The sequence below is a fragment of the Chelonoidis abingdonii genome, chromosome 9, assembly GCF_003597395.2.
Source record: "Chelonoidis abingdonii isolate Lonesome George chromosome 9, CheloAbing_2.0, whole genome shotgun sequence".
NCBI classification, from domain to species: Eukaryota; Metazoa; Chordata; order Testudines; family Testudinidae; genus Chelonoidis; species Chelonoidis abingdonii.
In genome coordinates, this window is record NC_133777.1 from 52074091 (window position 1) to 52097636 (window position 23546).

The following is a 23546-nucleotide window of genomic DNA, read 5'->3' on the forward strand; positions in this document are numbered from 1 at the left end:
CTATGAGCCCCGATTCGCTGCCGTGGCCCGACAGGCCCGCTCCGTTCGCTGCTCAGTCAGTCGAAGGCTACTTCCGGTGGGGGAGACAACATGCCTGTGAGTTGTTTTGTTTACAACATTGGGACCGGGAGCGAATCACCTTGTTAGCCCCCTGAAGGGTGGGGTGAGGAGCCTCAGACTGCGGCCAGGGGAAGGTGTCCCCCTCCCACAGCCCTGTGTGTGGGACCCAGCTCCAGGGGCCCACAGTGCGGGCCGCTCACGGGCAACCCTCCCCTTGTGACCTGGATAGGTGTGACGAGGGGGCCGGGGGGAATTATCCTGCCACTGCGCTAGGCGGGAGGGACACTGGGGAAGGGGCGCGGCCACGTGACACGAACGGCACTGCGGGACGGAGTAACTGACACCCGTGGAATTTTGGAGGGAGGGAGGCAGGCGGCGACGTTAGCAGGGCGCTCGCGTGCTCACAGGAGCCTGAGGGCGCCTAGTGCCCTTCGCACGTGCCGGGGCGCCCGTTACAGGCGTCTCACGTTGGATTCTCAGAATATAGCAGCCGAGCGCCACGGGCCTGGCTGTTCCAATCTCCCGGCCTGCCCTGTATTGGAGTCTGTTAACCCAGGGACCTGACTGCTGAGCCTGCCCCCTTCTGCCCTGTAGTAGGGCTAAGAGTGGTAGGGGCCCCGCTGTGGGACCTGTCCAAATTCCTTTTCCTGCCCTCGTCCTCTTCCTTTATCTTGAGTGTGGACTATCTCTGCCAGGAGGGAGTCCGGGTAGGGGGTGTTGCATCTCATCCTGCTCTAGTGAAGACAAAGTTTAGTCACTCAAGTCAAAGGATTGAGCTCCCTTTTTGTTTCTGCTCTGGTAACATGGAGAACACTTGTTTGCACTCTGGGAGGGTTGGGTTCTTAATTGATTTAATCTGTTCTGAATTATCAGATTACCAGGTGGCAGCTGTGGGGCTGTCTTTTGAAAAGCAGTTCAAGGAACAATCAATCACATGGTACTGGGCTTGGCCTATTGGCTGCATTCTAGCTTCCTTGAGCTAGCTCAGTTGCCTAGGTTTTAGAAGTTTTCTTTAATCATCTGTTCCATTATGCATGTTTTTAGTGGCTTTGTTTCTTCCATGCATTCCTGTTTTGTTTGTGTAGAAATGCTGCTTCTAGCAACCCACTTAGCCTTTCCAGTGATGGCAGCCTGATGCCTTCACACTGATTTAGACACCAAGACAGACTGTAGAACCGTAAATTTCTTTCTGAAACAAACTATCCAGAAATCATTGCCAGTTTTCTTTATTCCACTGCTCACATCTGATTTTTTTTAGTCAAGAGTGATTAATTCATTCATGCAGCTAGTTCAATATTGTGAGACATTGCACTGGTAAGAGTGATGTAATAGTGTGTGTCCTAGTATAGTAGGTGTTCTATTACATTACAATAAGAAGCATTTCCAAAGGAAATGATGGGATTGCAGATGCTTCTAACACACAAATGCTTGCATATGTTGTGGTTTAGTTTTAATGCACTGGAATTTGCATATTAATATGCATATACTAACTAGGAACAAAACAGCAGCATAACATCAACAGGAAGTCTCCTATCCAACTAATGTAACTGGATTGAGCAGTATTTACCATCCAATACCATGACTTACCCTTTTTTTGGCTATTAAATCTAGTTGGATAGAGACATAGCACATCCATCTCTAGAGGAGGAGAAGAGAAAGCACAAAAAGAAACGTCTGGTGCAGAGTCCAAATTCCTACTTTATGGATGTAAAGTGTCCAGGTAAATACTTAAGCGCTTTACCCTTTCATTATGCATAACAGTAATGAAACTTATATCCAGTGAAGGGTGATAACAAAAGGTCAATGAAATGTCATTCCTAATTGTGATGTAAATCTGCTATAAAAGGGAATATGGGTGTACTTTCTCTGCTCCAATAAAGAGGGTTTGATATTTTTTTTCAGAACACTTCTGTTTGCTGCTTATATTAGAAATACCAGGATTTCACTTTGTTTTTGCCAGAAGACTGACTTGGGAGCTCTCTTATGCTTCAGGCTCTTAATTTTTCTTCCAAATGTATATTAAAAGTTTGAGTGAAATGGATGGGGTTTTGGCAACAAAAGACTAAGCCTTTTGTTCAGGTGACTCAAAATAGGAGAAACTCTTAGCTGTACTTTTGTTAATCTTCCATTATTCCAAATGCACTGGTGGTACTAATAATGGGAGTATGAATGTAAGCTAGTTCTTGGCATTTTAATCAGTCATATCTAATTCTGCCCAGATGGAGTCACAATAGTGAGAGATTAACTAGATACTGTAGACAAGGCTTCAGAGGCTTGATTCACTAACACAATTATGTGTCATCCTAGAGTGACTTTTGTATTATTGTAGACCAGGGGTTGGCAATCTTTCAGAAGTGGTGTGCTGAGTCTTCATTTATTCACTCTAATTTAAGGTTTTGCGTGCCGGTAATACATTTTAACATTTTTAGAAAGTCTCTTTCTATAAGTCTATAATATGTAAATGTTGTATGTAAAGTAAATAAGGTTTTAAAAAATTTTAATAAGCTTCATTTAAAATTAAATTAAAATGCAGAGCCCTCCGGACCGGTGGCCAGGACCCAGGGAGTGTGAGTGCCACTGAAAATCAGCTCATGTGCCGCCTTTGGCATGCGTGCTGTAGGTTGTCTACCCCTGTTGTAGGCAATGTCCAACTGCTAATATCAGGTGCTGTTAAATTTAATTGTCTAGTATCTTGCAGTTTCCAACTTTTTGTTGGAGGAAGGTTGTAAACCAAATAAATGCAGACTTTGCTATGTCTCTTTAAACATTTAATCTGGGTCACTTGAATGAAGTCTACCAATATTCCCTTTTAGGATGCTACAAGATCACCACGGTGTTCAGCCATGCTCAGACAGTGGTTCTGTGTGTTGGGTGCTCAACTGTGTTGTGCCAGCCTACTGGAGGAAAGGCCAGGCTTACAGAAGGTAAGGGAGTATGTTTAATAATTAAGCCAGTTTTATTCCTTTTGAAGGCTGTGCATTAATATACTTGCAAAGTGTTAAAGCTTTAATTTTCTCTGTGGCTTAAAAACCAAAGACTGAAAATGAACAACGTTCTTCAAATCCTTCAGAAATGAGTGTGTTTGAGAAGTGTTGATTTCCGGTAAATTGGGAGCTGGATTGCAACTGTATATGCAGCTCATCTTTTTTGTATTACATAAGGGTGGTGTAACTAAACCAGTATTCATCAAATACTTTATAAATTAAACACCCTGAATAGGCTTTAATGATTCCCTATACTCTAAGTTTTAATTCCTTTCAGATTAACAGTAATGGAATGCATATGGCCAAAGTTTATAGTATGGTTCATTTACTTCTGAACCTGAAGGTTATGAGGTTTAAATCCCTGGGTCACACATTCACTTATGTTGTGGGGTACTGCTGTCAGATTAAAACAGTGGCAGCTTGCCCTCTCCCCCTAGTATCAGTAAGATTCCTTACTTAACATTCCCTGTGATTAAAATTTGTTTTTGTCAAACTATAGCTGAGTAAATAATGGCTGCTCTGTTTGCATAGATAACTGGGGTAGAACCAGTGTTTAATTTATTACTATTTAAGTGTAGCAAAATGCTTAAGAGATGAAAAGTGGTATAAAAAACCCCATAAGGTTATATTTAATCTCTTTTTAGAAAAGTATGCATTCAAAGTTGATTTCTGGGCTATACTTTTCAGTGGTAAAACAGGCCAACAACTGTAGATATATAGGTATTAAATAGTAGTGATGCATCTATGTACATTCACAGAAGAGTTTACAAGAGTGCAGGGTGCCTGGAATAAGGCTGCTGGCTGACCAAGCTACAGAACAACCCGCCCTTGCCAGAGAAGTCACTGCAATTTAGGGTGTTTGCCATTGGAGGAGAGAGCAGGAGATCTGCCTTTAAAAAGATGCAAAGTTAAGCTTTCAATGGCATAGGCATAAAGCCCCTCTCACTGCACATTGAGATACAAAAATGTAGCTATGTCATTATAATCAGATTAGGCCTGATCTGAAATGTTAATTTTTCACTTGAATGTCCTGTAGAGAAAAAGTAAATTAAACCCATTATTTATGTAAACTCAGCTACAGAAATGGCGAGGGCAATAGGACATTCTCAGAGGTGGCTCCTATTAACAGTTTAAGGACTATCCCAGTTTGATATCCTTTTATGTGATTTGTTTACAGGTTGCTCGTTTAGAAGAAAGCAGCATTGAACGCTCCCTTTGCCAACATGACTCATGTTATACGCTCCTGGAAGCCTTATCTGTTCTAAAATGTCGGTTAATCTAACAAGTTAATTGTTCAACTTTGTAAGAAACACTAGCAGTTACCTGGTGGGTTTTTTTCCCCCAATAAAATGTCTTAATGTGCAGATTTTTCCTAGAAATCTATGGGTAATGAGCTCTATTTTTATAGCTTTTTATTACTGTATTTTGAATGGATGATGCCATTCCACACAAGAATCAGAACTTAAGACTTGCTGCACACTGTTTTGTTAATTATAAACTGACTAATCACCACTGCTATATCAGCTATAGAAATGAAAGGCAAGTGCACTTACAAATGGAGACTGCTGTAGGAATACATTTCGTATATTTAAGCTTTTTTTTATGCCAATGTTGTGAGACATGGGGTTAAAATTGCTAGATGGGTATATAAAACAAACATTTTTCCACAGGAAAACTAGAAAGCATTCTCTATGCATGGGGATATGGTATATGAACAAATACCTATTAGACAGCAAACTATTAGAGAGCTGTGAATGGCATCAAGTCACAAGGAAATGAATAAAATTCAATTAAAATTAGTTCCATGCTGTGACAGGGTTAATCTAGAAAATAAAGTATCTTGGTATAATGCTCGTTAAGTCTAGTACATTGCTCTTAAATAGGTTTTATCCTGTTATAAGACCATGAACTAGCATTTTAAAGTCTGAAAAGATATTATGCATAACAATTAACCAGTTCACCTGAGCAAGAAGAAAAATTGGTTGGTTTTTGTTTTTAAAAGAACTGCTTCTCTATCTAAATTGCCATGGAATGCTAACAGAATTGACATTTCAGTTATTTCTTTACATGGTAAGCCATGTAAACAGTACATTCTTAAATCTGTATCTTAATTTTACAGTAATGTCTTGATTTATATGTAAACAGAACTTTTTTCAACATTGCACAAATTAAGTACGTCTTCTCATCATTTGGCTGGCATTGGAAATTTTGTCTTTCCCAATTTAAACTGTATTCTTTTGTGGTAAGAGCATGTCAGCTTAAAATCAATTAAAAAAATGCTTGATACTGTATTTGCATCAGTTTGTGAGATGTTTTACTGCACTTCTTAGAAAGTGAGCATGAATTTAGTATCCATCTCTTCATTTAAAAAAAATCCTTAGTATGTATGTGTTTTTCTTAAAAGGTGCGAAGTGGCTTGTGTCAATTGGTAGAATATGTAATAGTTATATAGGGATCAAGTGACTTTAAACCATATTGAGATTTCATGACAAACACAGGATAACTTCAGAGCAAAGTAACAAGTCAGATTTGATGTGTCATTCCAATTGCCCTAGGTTGGCTGAACATTGCCCACAGATTGTTAGAAATGCCAATTGGGCAAGATGGACAATTCTTTCTAGATATAAACACAAGCTAAAATTTAGTGTTTGATACCCTTTTCACACATGAGATTTTAAGAAAACATGGAATAACTAAGTACCCAAACCAGAGTAGCTGAATAACCCACCTTGTCATTCTGTCTAATCCTGGCTGTTGGCAGTAGCTTAAATGAGATGTAATTTCCCTATATAGAAGCATTACAGGAGTTTACATCAACCAGTGATTCTGATTTACCTTCAAGAATGCTTTTTTTTTAAAAAAAAATAAAATAAAACAAAACAATCAGTCAGACAATACCTCCACAGTGAGGTAAGTATCCAAAAGTATGTTCTTTTTGGATATAGAAAGTCTGCAACTGCTATACTGTTCTCACTAGTAGCTTTGATTGCTAAAAGTGTTTTCAAACTTATTTCTTGCCATGAATCTTGCTTTCATACCCATTTCAAATATCTACATTGGGGTGTTTCCTATCACTAGTGCTGTATGCTCTGTGATCTTAGCAATATGCTTGGTTTTTACACGTTATTAGATCTTTAGCTGATCCAATGCAATGTTTAGTGAGTTTGTTTTTCCTAAACCCCCTCCCCACAACCAAAAAAACCCTTACTTTTAAGAACTATAAACAACGATCACTATTGGAGTATTTATATGACAAAGAAAAAAATAAAGCAACAGCATGTTAGAGTAAAAGTTTTACCTTTTAGTGTTTCTGCATTTAATAGCTCATACACTATCTGTTTATGAACCCTGCAGGAACTAAGTCATCCAGGGCAAACAACTCATGTTCTGTTTATGAAACAGTACAGCTGTATGCTATTGCGCAACATTTATCAAGTCACTAGATACTCAAGACCATGAAAGAGCGTTCCTACTGGATATATTTTTCCATCACTGTTAATGTAATTTTTAACCTAAATCTTAACTGATTTTGACAACATAGAAATGTCAAAGTAGCTCCTGGTTACTTTAGAAGTAACCCAATTCTCATGAGCATTTTTTTCCAACATTTGGTAAATTAAAAAAAATGTTGAATAGACCTAATACTGATATAAAAATACAGTTTTGATGAGCCAAGAAGTAAAATCGCTTAGCACAAAACAAATAGTTTAATAAAATGAGTTTTTATTGTTTAAGGCATAAAATAACTAACTATAATCATGAAAACACTAGACAGGCATTAACATTTAATCAGGAATCTGTGTAAATGGCTGACAATTCTGCTAAGTATCACAAATCTATAATAAAATACATTTCTTGGTATGTCACATCTCAAGCTATAACATAGGAGAAATGTGAAAGCAGCACTGACATGGTATTTCTCCATATGGTAGAAGTCAAATCTTTGTGAAATTAATGTTAAGAGTGGTAGCAGGGTTAGGGACAGGCAAGCCAATCATTCTCTCAGCTACTGCCTGTAGTATCCTGCCCCTTCAGGCAGAGAAACAGAATTGCTAAGCAGTGCTGTGGCACCTACATCAGTGTTCAGAGATTTTTAAGGTTTTGACTAAGGGTGAGGGCATGGTCCTGCAAAACTAGATACAATCTGGAGAAAGATGTAAATATCCAATGTTTTTTCTGTATTGCAACCTCATGAAGAAATACATCACCAGTGAAGTATGCAAGCACAGGGGCTAAAAGAATGCTAGCCAAGCTCTGCAATATCAACAGCAGCAGTAACGTGAGTAGCTAACTACATGTGGGAGGGAGTTCAGTGCTTTTTTTTGGTACACCAACCTGAAGCTCTGTGCACAATATACAGGAAGAAAAATTAAATTCCTTTAACTCACTAATACTGAAACAGTATTCTGGATTACAGGTACAGCTTTATCAAAATCCATTAAAATTAAGCAAAACATTTGCTAAAATAAATGAAGACCATACTGTAAATGTTACAAAAATAACCCACAACTTGAACTATGAATTAATGTAGTTTCATTTTCCATTCTGTACACCTAAAATCCAGATTGTTGCATTGTTATCACAATACAGAAGACATAGTATTATAGCAAGTCTTCATCATGATCATCTTCTGCAGATTGCTTTTGAGCCTGCGAACACTTGGCCATCTCTAAATAAATATTACATTAGAACAAAAGGAACATGGGTGATGCCTCAGCTCTGCATTACCCATACAGTCATGCATATTTAGTCACCTTTCCATTTGCTCAAACTTCAGTAAGTGTATATATTAAATGATAAAACATTTCAGTTCTTGTAAAATTCCTGATTATTATTATTGAAATAGAGGGCACACAAGGGCCTTGTCACTGAACAAGGAAGACATGGTCACTCTAACAAAGCTAGTATCAAAAATTGTTTTGCTGGTGACAAGTTTAACCAAAAGATGCACATGAAAGGAAGAAAGTTAATAGATTTAAGCAGTTCTTGCACTCCAAGAAACTCAATCTGGGCTAAATATGTTAAATTTGTAGGGGAAACTAAGAACTTGACACATCTACAGCAAAAAAAAAAATGGATTAAAACTAATCATGTAAAAACAACAGAAAAAGGTGATAAGGAGATACATAAAATATGCCCTTGTCTACAAGGTTTTATGGGAATTTTAGACAAGTTTTTCTGTTAGGAAGTATAACCAAAATTATTTAAAATTAAGAAAAAATAAAGTAGTAGGAAGCCTTTTGTAACCATTTTAATTAAACAATAGAATAACCTGCCAAAACTGGGAGCAACCTCAGTTTAATTTCAGTAGGGTTTGTTTTTGGACAGAAGTACAAAACTTTGTATTCAATGTTTTTAAAAAAGCGAAATCTCTATTTTTAAAGTGACTGTTCAAAAATACTGGTGAACACAACTTTGGCCAGCATGAATGTGAAAAATGTAACAGCTATAAACGAAGTCAGTCTTGCATTTTCTTATTATTTGATTCTATACAAGTTTTCCTTACTTTTATTACATTTAAGGAAACTATTTGCTAATACAAAAATGTCTAGAAGACAAGAGTAAACATCACCCTCTTTCTGGTAAAGGCCAACAATAATATTTATTGATCTTGACTGGTCAGTACCTTGGCTTGATATGAAAAAAACATTGCTACAACATTGGTGATTTGCAAAATAACTTCTTTTGGAAGGCCGTTCCCCCCCTTTTCCATAAGTTAGCAACTATATAGCTACTTCCCTGAGCGAAGACTTCCAAATGCACAAAAATGTAGCACCACTAACATAAGTCATATAGGTTAATTTCTTCACAATCTGATACATTCCCTCAGAAATGTGTATTCCTAGCAATCTTGGAGCTCACATGTACCCTTTTTATGTTGTTTTTTTAAAACTTTGTTCCTATTTCAATACAACAGTACAGTTATTCAGACCTACACTATATTTTAATCAAAGTATCATGCCAATTTGTCTTTATCAAATTCTTTTGCAATCTTTAAGGCAGTGCTGTTGAGGGAAACTGACTGCATATTACAAATAATGTTAACAACTACTCCTCTGGGAGGTGTCACTAACCCACTGTTTATAACCTCAGAGTCCAACTCTTCAGGAAGAATAAGCAGGACACTGCTTGCACCAACTGCTCCACCAGTATGGGAGACATAGTGTCGCTGCTGTCTGCAAAAACCATATTCTTGCTGTTTCTCCACAACAACCCAACCCATTGCATATTTACCATCCTTATCCCATGATGCCTCAGTGTTTGGCACTGGGGTCCACATTATTGTAATGGTGTCTGGTTTGAGGTAGCCAGGAAGAAGTTTGTTGGCACTGTTTTTAAACTGTCCAACTTGATAACTGTACAGCAAGGCATTTCCAAATTTCAGGAGGTCACCCGCTGAAGAAAGAAAGCCGCCACCAGCCCACTTGTAGGAGTTGTCCACATACGGTGCATTTACGAGCCGTCCTTTTTTGTTGCAAACATAACACCTAGAATTAAACAAGAAAGTTTTAGCTGTCACCCATAAATAAAATGGAAATAATCATCTTTTAATTTTCTAGGTTATAATAAAAGCGAAACAGTGATGAGACAGCGCATTCTCAAGACACTGTGCAATTCAGTGCAATTTTAATACTGGGAGTTATAATTGTCATGTACTTAGTTTCAACACTCTGGATATCTGCTGCCATGGAGTTTACAGCTATCAGAGATTAAAAACAGCTTGAGAATTCAGGATACAAAAACACACCAAAGCTTGCTCACCTTCCACAAGCCCAGAAAACCCTAAATGCAGCAGGACATAGTTTTGCAGCCCAGGCAGAAAACAGAGAAGTCCTACAGTAAGATTCTGTAGGGCAATGTAGGAGATTGATTAGGGGAATGATAAAGTATGTGGCTTGTAGTTCAATGGCGAATAGATGACTAAATACATATTTATGTGCATAAAGGCAGTAAATGCACAGTGATAGTAAATTCTGCTAAAAATGGATCTCAGGACTCTTGCTCTGATAGTCTGACCCAGTGGCTGCTATTTGTCCCCAAGAGCATGTGTTTCATAACAGACAAAAGGATAGCTAGTACTAAACTTTGTTCAACATCAGTGTGCTCCATACACTGCAAACTCACTTTAGGGATGCATTTAAAAATTTCTAAAACCTAAGTTCTAACCACCTTCAGAGTCTGTAATCCACAAAAGCAAGTCACACCAAATATGGCTGACTCCTTTTTTCTAACCAAGGGCTTGTCTACACTACCCACTGGATTGATTGGCAGTGATCGATCCAGTGGAGGTCGATTTATCGTGTCTAGACTAGACACGATAAATCGACAGCCGAGCACTCTCCCATTAACTCCGGTACTCCACCAGGGCGAGAGTAGGCAGAGTCGACGGGAGAGCGTCAGCTGTCAACTTACTGCAGTGAAGACACCGCAGTAAGTAGATATAAGTACGTCGACTTCAGCTATGTTATTCACGTAGCTGAAGTTGCATAACTTAGATTGACCCCCCCCGGCCCCCAGCCCTCAGTGTAGACCAGGCCTAAATGTACTATGCCTCGGCTTAGCAATACTGATAGAAGTGTGTCATGGACCTGCCTGAAGGTGGGGGTGTCCTGTGAAGTGAGCACGCCTAATTCACAGTCCAATTAATATTGGACTCACGATGGCCTGTCTGGGGCTCACATGCCACAAAATAAATCAAAAGGCTCTCACTGACCTAAAAGAGAAGAGTGGTCAGAATTAGCCCCTGACAAAGCCTGGCTTTGTGGGCTAAGGCAGAGTGAAGATCCTTCTGCCTCACCAGAACTGCCATCTGATAGCAGTTAGTCCGACTGGCCTTTGCCTGCTCCCAGCCTTCCAACTGCGAGAGGAAAACAACTTGCTGGTTCTGCCAGCAGCTGACTGTGGGAACCCTTTCTAAACAACTGGAGGTCCCAACTCATTGCCCTTCTTTTCCTAGGGCAGGTTGTACCAAGGCAGTGAGGTCTCTGGCAGTAGGCAGCAAATGCCTGATATACCCGATCATAGAGAGTTGTAAAGTTATAGATTAAAAGAAGCTCCTGAACAGCACCAGCCAAAGAATTAGCCAGCTGCAGCAGGTATTCAGCTACAGAGAAAGACCATCAGAGTCCTTGCAGCAGTTTTTACTCTAGACATTCTCTTCCCTGTGCTGTTTGCTCCAACCCTCTGCACTCATGCCTCCCTCACAATTTCTAGACTTGACTCCCTCCACCTGCCTTCCATGTTCCTTTTATCCTTCCCAGCAATTTTTCCCTCCCTTCTTTTGCATTTCCATTTAACAGATCACCTAACAAATTCCCAACAAAACATTTAAAGAAACCCAAACCCTTAACCGCCCTCCCCCTCAAAAATCATGGAACTAATAAGATGTTTGCAAATCATCCCTGTTCTTTCTTACTTTATATCCCTTTCCCTAATGCTTTTTCAGTCTTGTCTATTTAGGTTGTAAACTCATTAAGACCGGAACCATCACTCTAGGTATGTGCAGTGAGTGCCTAGCACAAACTGTTCACTGTTAACCTCTAAGTCCTATTGTAATACAAATAAATAATAAAAAGTTAAACCTAGAACTTTAAACAGAACTTAAAGCCTACTGTAAAAGCCAAGATATAGAAGCAACAAGGGAATTTGGAAATAGCCCTGTGAGTAAACGTTACTCTGTTACCCAGGGTTTTCAGAACCCAAAGCAGTGGTAACTTAACTGTTTCACTCCAGGCAGTGTCAGAAATAAATCAATGGGAACACAGGGCTTCTGGCTGATGAAAGACTAATACAAGTAAGCATGCTCTTATCTAAAGCTATAATTTATTAGGATAAAGCACACACAGACAAGCAATAGGTTTAGAACATCCCAAATAATTACCTACAATCTGAGATGGTATTGAGTAATTAACTAGAGATCTGCAGTGGCTGGTCGCTTCTCGGCCAAGGAATATGGTATCAGGAAAGTGTCTCAGGATAGCTTCAGAGGACTGCTCCAAAGTACACTATTATCTAGTCTTTTTATAACTAACTTTTACAAAACACATAGCCCATAGTGACCCCTACTGGGTCATCACCTCTCCTGACTTCAATAAAAGTACTCATCCACAAACACTGCTAACAATCTTAGTCATATAAGCTTCTATACGAAAGGTGCCCAAACTCAAGATCGCCATCCACTTACTTTCTTTCAGTCTCACTCTGTTGACTCTTTTCTCCCCTCCTCCTGTTCTGATTAGCAGACACTGCAAGCCTGCAGCTAGTTTTGACCTTGCCTCCAGAAGTCCTACTTGTTCAAATTAATCCTCAACTATGTGGTGTTCTATTTTACTAATTCACGGTGGCTGAATGCATACAATAAGGTTGCAAATTAGCTTGATCAAAATCTAGGGTACGCACCCCAAATTTGGGGCAACAGCTTAGCTGTTTTTCCTTACATGACCTCTTATCCATACAAGTTTCAACAGAGAAGGAAATTAACCTATTAGACAAGCATTCATTTTCCAGCATGTTGGGAAAAGCAAAACAGAGCAGAGAAAGGCTGTTTTCGAGGATGTCACAAGATTTTCCTGCCTGAAGACCACAGACCAGACAACCTCATACAATGTGACAAAACATCCCCCACAATGAGCATGTGGGAGCAGATCGGAATGTGACCCCCTTCATATTCAGACCCCAAGGACTGAACTAGAGTCTGCACTCACCCATGAGAAGGCACAGACCAAAATGTCCAGTGGCCACCTCCAGCAATACAAGCGTCCACAATGAGTTTTACAAGTTTTGTGCAAATGGATTGAACTGAACTCCTAATTTTTAGCAGGGTGTATTGATTGTCCCCACTGATCAGTACAAGAATGGTTTGAAAAGCGGGCCCCTCTTCCCATCTGAACGTTCCATTCTGGTTTCTTCTCTTTTTAAGGTCCTTGAGGTTTCTCCCCATAGTATTGGGCCAGCTCTGGCTGATATAACACCCCAGAATGCTCAATTATTGAGATAGACAAGGTAGGTGAGGTAATATCTTTTTATCTGGAACTGATACAGCTACAACACCACATACAATTCTTGTCATGTTAATACTACCACAGAACCAGCAGAGGGGATCACGTACATACTTTTTTAAGCTGTATGATATGGCTCTGACAAGTTACTTTTACAGCAGAAGGGGAAAAATTACATATAAAAAATGATGTATTGCAAAACTAAAGAACAATGGGAAAGGGCACTGTGACACAAATTCAGGAGGCAGAGAACCAATAAAAAAAAAGTAATTACTAGTTGCTCAATCTTCTGTTGTTTTTCAGCCTCACTATAGGGCTATTCAGAGCATACTGCTAAGATCAAAGAATTAGGTGACCTACACCTGAAACTTAGGAGCTACGTCCATCAGGGATGTAAAAAATTCACACCCCTAAGAGACATAGTTAAACTGACCTATGCCCCAGTGTAGACACTGCAAGGATGATAGAAGAATTCTTCCACTGACCAAGCTACCACCTTTTGAGGGGGTGGATTTACTACAGCGACGGAAAATACCCTTCGACTGCTGTACCAAGTGTCTACACTACAGCTCTAGAATGGAACAGTGGCAGTGCTGCCGCTGTGCCACTATAATGCTTGTAGTGTAGACTTCTCTCAGAGAAATAAAGGATGCGAGAAAATCATTAGGTTATCCAGTGCATCTCCATTGCCAGTGCACGACTGCTCCTCAGACCATGTTCGCTACCATTCTGCCTAGCTTTAAGTGTTTCAGGTGATAGGTCTCCCACCAGTTACTTTGGGAGACTATTCTACAGCTTAATGTAGTGGTCTTAACTGGTTTAACCAAACAGCAGCCACAAACCAGAGGAAAGCAACAGGAAATCTTCTGTACTTTCTCCAATAAGAAGTATTACTGCCGAATAAAGCCAAAGCGATCCACATGTAACGCTGGACAGGTGAGACACACACCCCAGGCCAGAAGGCACAACAAATAATACCGGGGAGGAGGCTCCAGCCACTAAGAGTACAGGCTGTATTTGTGATGGTGCTGCACCAAGTTCTCTGGGAAATATTGTGGCTGATGTCTGCACCAAAGAAAATGAATGATCTGAACTTTCATAAATGAATCAGAGTAGGAACACAGAACGTGAGATTATGTATGAAGGGAACCTCTCCATTGTGATGAAAGAATTGGAATCGTGCAAGATGGAATATGTGGAATCTCAAAGCTATGTTGGAAGGATAACGATCACTTAATGACGATGGATGGATACGCCGTGGACTACTCAGGATCCAAGAAAATGAGAGAAAATGGGGTCACGTTAATCTCATCCAAGGAAACATCCAAGTGTGTGCTTGGATATAATCCACTCAGTGAAAGAATCATTAAAATTTGTCTTTGAGCAAAGCCAGTCAGTCTTTCCATCAAACCGGTTTACACCTCTACACAAGTTGATGACAATGTGATTAATGAATTCCATAAAGGACTCAACACTCACTAAAACATCAAATAAAGATATCACCCTTGTAACTAGGGACTTGAATGTGAGCAATGGAGCTTTAGACTCTCAAAGAAGCAATGGAAAACAATGGTCTGGGTTCACAAAGTGAGAAAGGAAGACATTTAGCTGAATTCTGCTGCTCTAATCCAGTGGTTCACAACCTGTCCAAAACAACTGTACCCCTTTGAGGAATCTGATTTGTCTTGTGTACGCCCAAGTTACACCTTACTTAAAAATGTACAAACTCTGACATAAAAATACAGAAGTGTCACAGCACACTATTACTGAAAAATTGCTTACTTTCTCATTTTTACCATATAATTATAAAATAAATCAATTGGAATACAAATATTGTACTTACATTTCAGCATATACACTTCTACCCCGATATAACGCTGTCCTCAGGAGCCAAAAAAATCTTATCGCGTTATAGGTGAAACCACTTTATATCAAACTTGCTTTGATCCGCCAGAGTGACAGCCCCGCCCTCTGGAGCACTGCTTTACCGTGTTATATCTGAATTCATATTATATCGGGTCACGTTATATCGGGGCAGAGGTGTAGTGTACAGAGCAGTATAAACCAATGATTTTAGTTTGTACTGACTTTGCTAGTGTTTTTTCTGTAGCCTGTTGTAAAACTAGGCAAATATCTAGATGAACTGATGTGCCTTCTGGAAGACCTCTGAGTGGCCCCAGGGGTACACGTACCCCTGGTTGAGAACCACTGCTCTAATCATCTGGTCATTACAAAAAATTATCTTCATCCAGCATCCTAGATGTTTGTACACATGGAGGTCATCTGATAAAACAAAGAACTAAATCAGCTGTTTAACGATACACCAACACTGGGTGCAGTCAGATTATCAGCTCCTAGCCTCAAACACAAAATTAAAATTATAAGAGACACCTCTTAACCAACCTCACATATACTGATGGTATGATACTCTTTGCTACAATCAACAATGCAATGCAATAAATGTAAAAAGAATTAGTAAGGAATACGGACTATTCCTGAATGCAACAAAATTATGTACATTGACATGACGACTAAGAAAAACAGGATGCAAGCAGACATCTTGATTAACAGAAAGCTATAGTGGAAGTAGATTAATTTAATTAACTGAGATCATATATATCCAACTGTCAGGGTTCTCTCCCCACTCTGAACTCTGGGGTACAGATCTGGGGGACGTACATGAAAGACCCCCAAGCTTATATTTCACCAGCTTAGGTTAAAAACTTCCCCAAGGCACAAATTCCTTGCCCTGGAATGGTATCGCTGCCACCAACAAGTGAGTTAGATAAAGATTCAGGAAAATGACCACTTTTCCTGTTTCCCCAAAATATCCCCCCAAGCCCCTTTCCTGGGGAGGCTTGAGAATAATATACCAACCATATAGGTAACCAAGGTGAGCACAGACCAGACCCCTGGGTTTTTAGGACACTAAAAACCCAATCAGATTCTTAAAAACAGAACTCTATTATAAAGAAAAAAGTAAAAGAAGCACCTCTGTAAAATCAGGATGGAAGGTAATTATGCAGAGTGATAAGATTTAAAACACAGAGGATTCCCTCTAGGCAAAACTTTAAAGTTACAAAGAAACAGGAATAAATCTCCCTCTTAGCATAGGGAAAATTCACAAGCTAAAACAAAAGATAATGTAATGCATTTCCTTGCTATTACTTACTATTTCTATAAGATTAGATGCATCATTTCAGTAGGAGATGGATTACTTGCTTGGTCTCTCTCGTTGTGTCAGAGAGAGCAACACACAGAGCACAAAGCAAAAACCTTCCCCCACAGATTTGAAAGTATCTTCTCCCATTATTGGTCCTTTTGGTCAGGTGCCAACCAGTTATTTGAGCTTCTTAACCCTTTATAGGTAAAGGAGGGATTTTATGCTACTCTTAGCTGTACGTTCATGACACCAACCAACAAGGCTGTTCCAAAGAAATCAGAAGACAACAAGGGATCACTTGCTCAGCTATGGCCTCTCAAGAAAGTATGGAAAAATTGTAGCATCTTGAAATGTACAAAGGTGTGACTAGTGAAAAACTTAATTTCTTCCATAGCGATTTATAGATGTGAATCATGGAAAGTTAATGTTGCTGATATGAAGAAAAGAAACGCTTTTAAAATGTGGTGCTGGGAAAGACTTTTGTATATCTCCTGGATGGGAAAAAAGATGAATGCCGAAGTTAGAAGTAGACCCTGATGTTGGAAATTAACATGCAATCTTATGCACTTTGGTCTCATTAAGCACCGAGATGGAAATAACCTTGAGAAAAAATTAAGGGAGGAATGGTGGAGGGTCATCATAGCACAGGACAACCAGTGAGGAAATGGTGGATGGTTTGTGGCTGATCACGGAAAGGTCAGCTACTGAGTGCTCAAAATTAGTGCTGGATCATGAAGGCTTAAGGCAAGGGCAGTCAATAGGTGGACTGTCAGTGGGGTTGCCAGTCCTCCAGGATTGGTCTGGAGTCTCCAGGAATTCAAGATTAATCTTTAATTAAAAATTGTCATGTGATGAAATCTCCAGGAATACATCCAACCAATACTGGCTACCCTAACTGCCAGCCAATTTTGAACAGATCCTGAAATCTTTTTATTTACTTACCATCATTATTATTGTTATTTTCTCTGGAGCCTGGACCTTGACTATACCTTGATCAAGAAATCTGTACCTTGACAAAAAATAATTGACTACCCCAGCTTAAGGTAATTCTGCTATTATGTCACTGATATTCAGACATGAATAAATCAGTTTGCACACTTATTAGTGTAACTGTCTGAATGTTTACCATTCAGCCCAAGTTTCTCCTTTCTTCATTTCATGCTGTTTCTCCTAGTGCCACCTTATCAAGGTACTGGGACTTTGTTCATTCCACTGTAGGCCACCTGTAAACAGGAGGTATTCCAGAACCATTTCTTAAGACATGCAATGATCTTGCAAAAACTGTCACAAGATGATGACTTTGGAAATCACTACTGAGAACTGCAAACTGGGATGATCTATCAGCAACAATGGAAAAGAGCCACTGTTGAATTGTCTCAATAACATAAATAACTCAAATATTTAATTGGATCATTTTACATAATATATGAGAGATGTAGGGCAACTATCTAAAAAAAATGAACTAAGAACTGATTTCAGCTTTGCCACAGACTAAGGGTACATCTACGCTACGGGATTATTCCGATTTTACATAAACCGGTTTTATAAAACAGATTGTATAAAGTCGAGTGCACGTGGCCACACTAAGCACATTAACTCGGCGGTGCGCGTCCATGGTCCAAGGCTAGCATCGATTTCCGGAGCGTTGCACTGTGGGTAGCTATTCTGTAGCTATCTCATAGTGTCCGCGCAGTATCCCTGCGCCCTTAGATTCTGGTTGAGAGCCCAGTGCTGATGGGTGCAAAAATCATTAGTCGCGGGTGGTTCTGGTAAATGCATCAAGCCATTCCTTCCTGCCGGAAAGTAATGGCAGATAATCATCTTCGGCGCCCTTTTTTCCTGGATTGCCCTAAGCAGGACGCCATAGGCACGGCAACCGATCGGAGCAGTTCAGTCTTTTTTTTTTTTTTTTTTTAAAAGTCACCGTATTTACTGGAAGGCGGGCGAGAGCATACTCCAGCACTACACAGCAGCATCATTTGCTTTTGCATAATAAGCAGAGACGGTATCAGTCCGTTCTGTACCACTGCTGCCGGCGTAAATTGGCAATGAGAGACGTTATCTGCCTTCTGTGACTGTGCTGCTGCTATCATGGGTGCCCCTGGCTGAGAATCGGGCTTGCGGGCGCAAGAGGCAGAAACTGGGAACGACTCCCCGATCATATCCCTCCTGTTTATGGTTTCTAAAAATAGAGTCAGTCCTGCCTAGAAATTATGGGGCAAAGCGTACTAAGAAGCCGAGTGGTATCAGAGAGAAGCTCTCTGTGTCAGATCAGACAGAATGATGAGCTGCATGCATGCACGGGGGGGGTGCCCTCTAACAACCCACCGTTGCCTTCCCTCCTCCCCAACCTTCCTGGCACGTGGCAGTCGTCCCCCATTTGTGTCTATGAATAATAAATGAAATCAGGAATAAGAAAACACTGGAGTTTTTAGTGACATACAAAGAGGGGAGGCAGCTTCCCGTGCTATGACAGTCCAGGACAAGGACATTAAGCGGTGCGGGGAGAAAGCCAGCATGCGCTCGCTATCGCACAGTCCAGGCCGGACAGGAATTTTTTCTTTTACACAGGAAAAGGGAGGGGCTCTGATGGAGCTCAGTCCCATTTGCTATGATGAAGAGGTTTACCACGCCGTTCGTACCATCTACGGGAATAGACAGGTGAGTCATTCTATTTTACCCAGGCGCCCCCTGGCCAGCTCACCTTAAGCAGCCAGGACCAGCACTCACTGGGTTGAATAACAGACGGTGTACCAGTCCTACTGCACACGTCTGCCACCAGGCAGGGAGAGGCAGTGGATTACTGCTGCTTCAACTGCTGCAGCATCGGGCGTCTACCAGCAGCACGTTCAGTAGACAGGAGTGAGCAGTGAAAGAAGTCAACGAAATGATTTCTTTCCCTTTTCTTTCATGTGGGAGGGGGTAGTAAATTGAGGAGCTATTCCCTGAACCAGCACGGGACAAGTGTTGAACCTCCAGCACTTGGGAGCTCAGCCAAGAATGCAAACTTTCCGGCGGGGTGACTTGCTGTGGACTGTTGGGATAGGTGGATGTCCTCAGTATCCCTCCCTCCTTCATGAAGCGTCCAATTGGAGTCTCTGGCTCCCGTTACGCTTGTCATGCAGCACTGTGAGCTCTGGAGATTTTTTTTTTCAAACGCTTTGCATTTCATCTTCTGTAACGGTAGCTTTGAATGAAACAGATTTGTTTCCCGACTCGCAGCCGATCAGATCCAGTATCTCCGGTACGGTCTCATGCTGAGCCGCTTTTGGATTTGGGGACTGCATCACCCGTTTGCCTGAATGCACGAGCTCCACGCTAGGCAAACAGGAAATGAAAATCTAAATTTCGCGGTGCTTTTCCTGTTTACCTGGCCACTGCATCCGAGTTCAGATTGCTGTCCAGAGCGGTCACAGTGGTGCACTGTGGGATACCGCCCAGAGGCCAATAGCATCGATTTGCGGCCACACTAACCCTAATCCAATATGGTAATACCAATTTTAGCGCTACTCCTCTCGTCGGGGAGGAGTACAGAAACCGATTTAAAGAGCCCTTTATATCAATGTAAAGAACCTCGTAGCATGGACGGGTACACCGTTAAATTGGTTTAACGCTGCTAAAATCGGTTTAAACACATAGTGTAGACCAAGCATTATTACAGCACTTAACTACTCTAACTTTCCCTATCTACAATGGTGATAATACCTCGCAGAGGTTTTGCAGTTTACTTCAGTGCTATTGAATTAGATCATAAATATCATGAAATAAGCCACAGGGTGGCAGTGTTTTATAGTTTGAGAGCTATCACTACACTTTATAGTTTAGCTTGCAAAGATAATTTCAACAAGGGGCCCTGAATTTTCTCTAGCGTTAAACAGTCCCTGGGACAAACAGAATACCCCCAATTACATTAATCCTCTCCTCCAACAATATTTATTTCAGTTAATGAAAGGTTAAAAAAGGAGCCTAAAACTGGGCATTCATCTTAGGTCTTTCAAATCTTCCCTTAGCTGCAAAGCTCCTCATTGAGCTCTTCTTATAGCCCTGATACCTGGCTGCTCAAAAATCAGCAGACAGCCATTCCACCTCTACTCCAGTGGAAACTTCTCCCACTTTGCCTCACAGATATTATGAAGCACACAACAGGCAGCTATAACCATTGGGATACTTTTTTTACTAAGGTCTAATCTCATGAGTAGAGAATGCCAGTAGCCTTTCAAGCATCCAAAGGCACATTCAGCTGTCATTCTGCACCTGCTGAGCCTGTGGTTGAAGTGCTCCTTGTTGCTGTCAAGGTGTCCAATGTATGACTTCATAAGCCATGGGACTATGGAAAACGCTGGGTCTCCCAGGATCACCACTGACATTTCAACATCCCCAGTGGTGATCCTTTGGTTTGGAAAGAAAGTCCCTGCTTGCAGCTTTCTGAATAGACCTGTGTTCTTAAAGATGCGTGCGTAATCCACCTTCCCTTACCATCCCGCATTAATGGTGGTAAAATGCACCCAATGATCCACCAGCACTTGCAATATCATAGAAAAGTAGCCCTTTCTACTGATGTACTCTGTGGCAAGATGGCCCGCTGCCAAAATAGGGATATGCATGCTGCCCATCCCCGCCACTGCAGTTCAGAAACTCCAGTGCTGCAAAACCATCCACTATGTCCTGCACATTGCCCAGAATCACTGTCCTTCATAGCAGGATGTGATTAATGACCCTGCACGCGTGCATCACAGCAACCCCCACAGTGGACTTCCCAACTCCAAACTGATTCCCAGTTGATCGGTAGCAATCTGGCATTGCAAGCTTCCACAAAGCGATGGTCGCTCGCTTCTTCACTGTCAGTGCAGCTCTTATTTTGGTGTCGCTGCACCAGAGGGCTTGGGCAAGCTCCACACACAGTTCCAGAAATGTGCCTTGTGCATCCGAAAGTTCTGCAGACACTGCTCATCATCCAATACTTGTATAACTATGAGATCCCATCAGTTAGTGCTTATTTCTCGGGCCCAGACTGCTGCTACACCATCTGCAGTTGCTCTGCAACTGCCAACAACCATCTTGAATTGTTTCTTTCCATGGTGCACACCAAGCCAGCCTGCACAGAACTGTCATCTTCCCCTATGGCTCTGCTACTGCAGGGTCAGGTGAATTGTGTTCACAATGCCCATCACAATACTGCAAAGCTGTGCAGGATCCATGCTTCTCACAGAGATGGCGGAGACACAGATTTGCACGGCTTTTGAAAAACAGCATAAAATGTTATGGGATGTAGATAAAACAACAAGATGGAGAAAACTGCATCATAGGACATTGAAACCACATTCCCAGTCACCCCTGTACGACTCATTTGCCCCCTGAGGCATTGTAAACCCTTCCCAAAACACCCTGAGCTAGATAGTGGTGAGTTGCACAGTAGGATGCCTGCCCAGGGTGCACTGCTGCCTGCATCAATGCAAGTGCTGCAAGTGAGGACGCACACCGCTGACACAAAGACTATAGTGCAGACATGCAAAGGCGATTTAATTACTACAGCGGCTTAGCAGTTTTACATGAATTACCTCTGCCTTCTGTTTCAGTACTCAGTGAAATAGTCTTGGTTTCTAAATAACAGATAAACAAGCCAGGGCAGAGCTGATCTTGCCTGTTCACCAAATTGACTCGCTACTGGTGAGATTACTTTCAAAACTGTCTCACGGAATCTGGGGGAGTCAGGGCCCTGCACCCCCCACTTCCTGCGATTCACCATGACCCTCAGCCAGCCAGGAAAACAGAAGGTTTAGCAGACGACAGGAATACAGTCCAAAACAGAGCTTGTAGGTACAGAAACCAGGACCCCTCAGTCAGGTCCATCTTGCCAGGTAGGGAGCCCAGATGCCGGTCCTGGGCATCCCTCCATTTCCCCAGTCAGTTCCAAACTGAAAACCCCCTCTAGCTGCTCTTCTGGTCTTTGTCTCTTTCCCGGGCCAGGAGACACCTGATCTCTTTGTTCTCCAACACCTTCAGTTGGCACTTGCAGGGGAGGAGCCCAAGCCATCAGTTGTCAGGAGTCAGGGTGTTGGCCATTCTCTGTGCAGACATCATAACACTGGCCCTCTAGGGCTCTACAACCATCACACCCCCTTATCCCACCACCTAGATACTTAAGAAATTCATAGAGAAAACTGAGGCACCCAGACAGTATTCAGAGAAAACTGTAAGAACATTCCCATTTAGAAAAAAAAGACTTAAGTAACCAGCCAGCCAGGAAAAAGATTATGAACACACAGGAACTAGAAACTGACACAATGATAAAATAATAAAGTTACTAAAATGAAATTAAAAAGGGACAAGAAAAAGTGGAAGGGAAGGAAAGGAAGAGAAAAAAGTTTAGGAAGACATTTCAAATTAATTAACTTTCACTTTCAATAGCTGAACTTGAAAACTTGGAAGCGAAAATAGTTGTGCAGATGAAGTAGTTTCCAGCAAAGCAGGGAATACAGGGGCCAAGAAAGAACAAATCAAAGGAGAAGCAGCAAATAAATTCTTTCACAATTTAAGTGGAAAAATGGAACCCACACTTTAGCATAAAATCCCCACTCTCTAAGTAAAAATAGAGGCTTGTAAGATGACTAGCATTTCCATTATATTACAAGGGTATATAATAGCCTCTGTGGTTTTGTTTAGCTTAGTACTTCTTATACATTACCCTGCAAAGCCCCGTCTAGTGGTTTGCAGAATGAAATATTTTGGAAGTCAATAATAACAGGGCCTTGGGGTATTGAGAAGGGAGCTAGACTACTAAGAAGAGAAGCTCTCTTATAAAGACATCAGCAGAATAAAGAGATTGGAAAAATCCTGGTTTAACTTTAGAATACAGCCAGAGTGGTATGATCAGAAGCAAAACGTATCTACATGTAAAATTACCCAGGGTGGAAAAGAAGAGATGGCTGGCTAAGGCTTGCATTCACCCACCCTTCCCCACAATACTAGATATGCACACTGTTACCTTATGTTTTGTCAGCTCAAAATCTGAAGTCTCATCACTAGCAGCTAGGGTGACCAGAGGGCAGTGTGAAAATGGGGACAGGGGGTTGGGGTAATAGGTGCCTACATAATAAAAAGCCCACAAAATCTGGACTGTCCCTATAAAATCAGGACAGCTGGTCACTCTACTAGCAGCCCAAAAAATACACTAAAACCGAGGGCCTGATCTTGCCAGTTGATCTAACCAACCTGCTACCCTCAAAGTGCTCAGCTGGAGTTGCAGCATGCTCAGCAACTGGCAAGATCAGCCCATGATGACTACATTCACGATAGCAGCGGCTCACTGAGTTACAGTTAATTTGCCACTACTATATTGAA

The 23546-nt window shown here is 41.2% G+C and overlaps 2 protein-coding genes across 5 annotated transcripts in view; one reads left to right on the forward strand and one right to left on the reverse strand.

Moving 5' to 3' along the window:
* RPS27L (ribosomal protein S27 like) lies at positions 1–5335 on the forward strand. Its single transcript, XM_032765454.2, has 4 exons — positions 1–96; positions 1672–1780; positions 2874–2984; positions 4222–5335. Exons 1-4 carry the CDS (start codon positions 91–93, stop codon positions 4248–4250), a joined length of 255 nt encoding a protein of 84 aa, XP_032621345.1. The 5' UTR covers positions 1–90; the 3' UTR covers positions 4251–5335.
* A 1412-nt stretch (positions 5336–6747) lies between these two features.
* The window catches only part of LACTB (lactamase beta), a 32565-nt gene continuing 15766 nt past the window's right edge, over positions 6748–23546 (reverse strand). For all 4 annotated transcript variants that reach the window (XM_032765453.2, XM_032765451.2, XM_075069543.1 and 1 more), the window contains one exon: positions 6748–9532. In XM_032765453.2, coding sequence (XP_032621344.1) covers positions 9001–9532 — 532 coding nt within the window. In that variant the 3' untranslated portion in view covers positions 6748–9000. The remainder of the gene's footprint in view (positions 9533–23546) is intronic.